Source organism: Medicago sativa, chromosome 2, assembly GCF_051527215.1.
Source record: "Medicago sativa cultivar Bolivia chromosome 2, Bolivia_mono, whole genome shotgun sequence".
NCBI lineage: Eukaryota > Viridiplantae > Streptophyta > Magnoliopsida > Fabales > Fabaceae > Medicago > Medicago sativa.
Window position 1 is genome coordinate 1,320,910 of NC_140750.1, and position 6,000 is coordinate 1,326,909.

Here is a 6,000-nt window from a genome sequence, read left to right on the forward strand (position 1 = left end):
CTTGCCAACAGTTTTTCCTTTGCAGAGATGTCATGTTTGAAACAAGAAAATGCATCAGAACCAAAGCCTGGGGTATAAAGACCATTCCATAATGCACAAAATTACTCCAAAACTCTAATTTGAAAAGAAAACAAATACTAAAATGTTCCGGTACTAAATATTGTGCAGATTTTGTTTAGAAAAAATACCTGTTGCCTTTTTAAAAACTGAGTAAGGATTAGCACTAGCAGCAGCAAAAATATAGAGCAAAGACTTCGAATAAAATAATGTTTCGTCAGCAACAAACAGATCTTATTGTTAGTTCCAACTTCCAATTATATTCAAGCAAGAGAAAGTAAAGAAAGCTCTATTGTGCCAGATAAACTTGCATGGAGAGAACGGAGCAAGTGAGAAGCCAAATTTGTAGATCTCTCCTCGTTTTGGCGAAGCTTAAGTTCATGGGAAACCTCGTCTGAACATAGCAGATCAGGAGCAGATCCAAATAAGTGGGTGGAAGATTGTGAGATAGGAAAGCAGCAGGAGAATAAGTTGGTGCGAAGGATGGTTTAGACTAAGATTTTGTTGAAATGTTAGGGTGATATTTGAAGCAACTGTATGGACAGGGATCTGGAGGATGCTCAATCACAATGGAAGTTGAAGGTAAGGATACTTCACAGTCAAAACAAGGTGTCTCAATGGTTGTTAGGGAATATTGGAGAATAAGAGGGAGTTTGATATGATGAAATTAATGGCTTAAGAGTGATCAATTAACTGTGGAGATGGAGCAGGTAGGTAGGCATGTAGTGTATGCTTTAGAAAAGAAGATAATCTAATGTCTTTGACTTAGCCAAAAACTAGCATTATCAAGACTTGTTTGAGCTATTTGTAGTGTATGCTTGTGTAAGAGATCAAAACAGAGTGCTAAAAAGGTGTTAGAACATAAGCTTTTTGTTTTGGAAAATAATGAAAAAAACACAGTAAGATATTGGAGAATGGAAGAGTTTCCTACCCCTTCTCCTCTTAAAAAAACTTCCGTTAACCTACTCTTAATCGATCTCCTTCCATTTATTATCTAATTTGAATGTGCTTAAAACTTGAAAGACTCATTAGTTCTTAACAAGGTTTTAAATTGTTATCGCGGTAACGGTCACAGTTGTGTCACAGTCCTTGATATTGTGGAAAATCGTAATTGAATGCAAATGGTTTAGCCTCAATAACGGCCATATTGCAGCAACGGAGACAAAACAAACCTTGATGTTGTAGTACAGTTCACGGTCACAGACCTTAAAACTTCAGTTCTTTATACCCTTACTGCAAACTTCTCTCTAATCACCCTTAATAATAGCGTATTATTCCTTATCCAGCTTAACTGCCTATGACGACAAAACCAAATATATAAACAGATCGTTTAGATCTAAGTCATCTTCAGTGAGACAATTAAAACATTATATGCAATCAAAAGACAAACAGAACAGTGAATGAGGCAACCACTAACAACAAACAGTAGCACCAAGAGGCACAAGAATGTGAATGTTATTTCTCGTTGGAAAATTGGCAACTGGTTCAATTGATATCCAACAACAATGGGCATACGAGATTCGGCTTATTTGCAACAACCGGAATGGACAATAGAAGAAGTAGGGGCTATTGCATTTCTTGTAAGCATTTAAAACCTAAAAGATTCAAGAGTCCAGGAACATGTTTTGACGGAATTTTTCAAACTATCTATCTATAACAAGATTTTTGGCAGCTGGAGCATTTCACAACATATTTGAAGTACGTGAATCAGCCATGACTATGGAAGCACGAAAAAATGTTGCAGCAGAAATATATAGATTATCTATGATAAATGATTGTAAAGTGCAAATTTGAGCAAGTTCTAAAGCCATGCATGCTCTAGTTGGACTACTAAAAGAAAGTACATCAATCGGTTTAAGAGATACCGATACTGCATTATTCACTCTTGCAGCTTATGATCCTTAGAAGTTAAGTATTGTAAAAGCTATATTAGTGAAAACGAAGCGTGTCACTCATGAAATTAAACGTGTCAAAATTTGACACGAGTGCAGAGGCAAATCCTATTCCATTTGACAAGATTTTGATAAAAATTTCTAAAATCATCCATAAAACCATGCTTCAGTGCAAAATCCTCGAGAGCTTATCTTTCACCTTTCAACAAGCAACCACCAAGAAAGACTATATTGTTTCCAAAGGCCCAGATCTGCATGCAAAACAAATAAAAAAATGTTATATGTTAATTGAATTGCAGAAATTCAATAATTTTGTGTTAAATTTCCCATATAAACTAGACATCCGACACAAGCACAATCTAATACTTGTTTCTCTAACTTTACAAGGTGGACCATTTTTTCTCTTGGTACACCTTATATGGGGCCCTGATAACATATACATTAGATAAAATTAAATGGCCATTGATCATTGAGGGTGAGAACAATGCAGATATTAATATTAGCCATTAGGTAATACCATAAACTATCGAGTCCTTGTTACTAGAAAAGTAAAACATGTTATCTGTTGTAAATTAGACACATCTGAAGCTAACAGAGTCAGAAAAATGAAGAGGGAAGTGGATACCAGAGGAACCACTCCACAAAGTTTAAAAGATTTGAGTAACATGTGGGACAACAAACTATGTCAACAAAACCGATTATTCCTTGTGCAGTTTAACTGTATGGTTATCAACAAAACCAAAGAGTTGTTGGGCCACTCAAAACATCATATGCTATCAAAAGACAGACAATGATTCCTTTAAGAAAACAACTACTTATAAAACCTTGGTATCCGCCTGTTGTCCTATGGTTATGCATGAAATCTGAGTTTAGCATACAAGTGGCAATATAAGATAAGCATTGATCTAATTACAGTCATAAACAAGCTTAATAGATATATATGAATAAGCAAGTAGACAAGTGTTAACTAAATCATTTAAAAATGGTTTTTCCTTAACTTAGTGATGTAGGGTAGAGAAACTACTACTTACATAGTCTATGTGTTTTCAAAAACTGAAAATTGACATGTTGCAGAGGCCTTCAGGCGTTGGGACAACTTTCTTTCTATTTTCAGCGGCTCACATTCGCACTCGATTGTCATAGTTTGTAAATTTTGTGCATTTCTCAAAATATATTCTGCCAACAGAAGCTCATGTTTCCGGCCTAAAAAGTCCTCAATAATGCAAGTTGTAAAGCATGAAGAAAGGCATTGTGGAACAAATTCTGGTTGCTCCCAACTTACTTGATCATCTTCTCCATCCGACATTAACACGTTATACCCCTGTTAATATTAGACAGTCATTAAAACAAAACATAAAGATGTGCTAAGAAAAGATAAACTGAATATGTGATAGGGCCAAACCGCAAGTGCACGGCCTATCGAAGTAATAGTAGTAAGTAGAGTTATCGTTCCGCTAGGGAGTTGGTCAATCCAATTAGCTTTTAGAAATTGATTAGAAGAGAAAGAAATAAGAAGTTGGAGAGTGCAGTTTTTGAAGGTAAATAACAATAATATTAAAAAGCCTTGGGATCATTAGTTCATCATAATAACGAATCCTTTCACAAGCAAGCCTTAAACTTATAATTAAACGTTAATCCTAATTACTAAGGACAAGTCTCTCTTTAGCATATCACAGCTCCTCTCGAAGTCAGTGAGTGTATCCCTCCAACAACCACACCTATTCTCATGGGTGATTGCCTTTGGGACCCTTGAAGATCGAAACTTTATGTGTCCCAAGGTTTGCTAGACTATTCTCATGTTTCGCAAACCTTGTCTAAATTCACTTGTTCGGATATCAAAGCTCCGCGTTCGCTTTATGAATTGATATCTGTGATGATGAATTAACCATTATCAAACCCTCCGCGTTCGCTTCCACAGTTTGATAATAATTAATTCATGTTAAAACGGTGAATTTAGATTAGGAATTAGGGTAACAATTAATTAGGGTTTAAGACTTGGCTTGATCCGGATTACGTCATTAGACTTATCCAACGATCCCAAGACAAAGAAGTCTACTCACTCATGTTCATCGTAGACATGGGGGAAGAAGAGAGAAAATAACAGTAAAGTAAATTGCAAAGAAAGTAAAAGGAAAATAAAGACTTTTATTAAAATAGCTATTGAAATAAACAAAGTAAAAGGGTGTCTTGTTTATGGTGGAGAGCTACTCTATTTATAGTTTTACATCTGACTTAGAAACTAAGCAACTAAAGGGATAAAACGGTAAAGCTGCAACAGGGTAACTTGGGCCCGAAGAAAAGCAGCAAAAGAGTATCCTGGGGACGGGCACGGCCGTGCCACATGTTGGCACGGGCCGTGCCAAGCTTCTGAGTTTGGGGGAACATATTTTTGTCCTGAATCTTCGTATTCTTGCGCTGTATTTGCTCCAGTCCTCTTTCTTTCACTCCAAGGCATCTTCCACCATATATTTATTCCTAAAATAAAACAAAAGACAATTTGAAGTAAAATATTCTAATATAAAATAAAATGCAATAAAACTAAATCAAATCTAAAATAAAACTAAACTAAATAAGGCAATAAATATGACTATCTATGACTCATCAATATGATTCTAAAAATTCAACAAACCTGACAAAGTTTGAGATTTTGAAGCTTAGGACATAGGTGGAGAACATGTATTACCGTAGACCAATAATCGTGAACCTCCAAGTGGGTCAAATTATGAAAGATATAAATGTCATCATAAGGGCTCTGTAACCGATTCACCTAAATAATGTAAAAAGATACACTATCAAATCAGGGCCAAGTTCTCAAAAGAAAATGCATATGATTAACATTTCTACTGTGTTTTCCATCAATGTATTGTATTCAAAATAATGGTCTATGAAAATGGACACCGGATACAACACTTATATATGTGTGTAAATTTTTTGAAAAACGGAATCAATGAAAAAGATTGAGTAGCATGCATCATATCATTATTCACATTAAAACATACATCTTCATTTGTGTACAATATTGTATCGATGCTCAGAGACTTCGAATTAGTAAATGCTTTTGCCGGAAAATTACACCAAAATGCACTGATATGTGCTCTAGTCAATTTGGGAAAGCTTAAGTTTTTATACTCTTGAATGGTAAGACAATCTCTCGTATCTTGGAAGTGTATATCAGACGCTTCAAGGTCCTCAAGAATTGGACATCCGGCTAGAAGATAGACAAAATCATTAACTTCTGAAAACTTAATGTATACCAAATGAAGTGATTTGAGCGATGGAAGTTGAATTCCATTTGCAGAAAAAGAAAAACCCTTCACATGAAACCAACGGAGGGCGAGACTAACAAGTGTTCTGCAGGTTAAGATGCTAGTGGGCAATTTGGGAAGAAAATTATTATCAGTATCGAGATGAAGATGGTTGAGTTTGTGTTGAACAACAAGGTTGATCCATTTAGTGACATTGGGAAAGCTGAGATGATAAGCAAGATTAGAGTTACTGTAATGAATGTGTAGGTGGAAAGTGTTGATGAAATTGGCGGCTTCTCGAGCAATTAAAACAGAAAACACAAACTTGTTGAAAGTATAAATGGATTGAATGTCATTTAAATTGATTTCGGGGAAAATTAGATTGGGAACATGATGCCATAGATGAATCCATCTCTTTGAAAAAATGCTTGCTGCAACTGATTCCTTCGTTGTGAGAAAAGAGAGAATGTGAATCAAAATCTCATCTGGTAAATTTCTGATTCTATCCACCGCTGATGCTGATCTTGAAATTCTCCGTCGCGCCATTTCTTGTTCTTCAAATAATTTGCAAGAACGGTTCTTTTCTTGAGGATGGTGAAGACTGAAGAGTAATGCTGACGTGGTGGAAAGAGAAGAAGGTAGGGGAAGTAATTGCGAGGGAAAACAAAGGAGATTGATTTGCTTGGGAAATAAGACAATAGGGAGGGGAAGTAAGTGTAACTATATAAGTGATGGAGGGGTACTATGGGCAGTTGGGCACAAATAGGACATAAGACCACTTAGAGAGCATGCAAAGTAAGTTAACA

At 35.7% G+C, this 6,000-nt stretch overlaps 1 protein-coding gene across 1 annotated transcript; it reads right to left on the bottom strand.

The window, feature by feature from the left end:
• Positions 1-1,809: 1,809 nt before the first annotated feature.
• On the bottom strand, positions 1,810-5,740 carry LOC146943436 (F-box/FBD/LRR-repeat protein At4g00160-like). The gene is made up of 4 exons (XM_085741701.1): positions 4,949-5,740; positions 4,579-4,701; positions 3,047-3,270; positions 1,810-2,200 (listed from the first exon to the last, which is right to left on the bottom strand). The coding sequence occupies exons 1-4, from the start codon at positions 5,738-5,740 to the stop codon at positions 2,176-2,178; spliced, it is 1,164 nt and encodes a 387-aa protein (XP_085597827.1). The 3' UTR covers positions 1,810-2,175.
• Between the last annotated feature and the right edge of the window lie 260 nt (positions 5,741-6,000).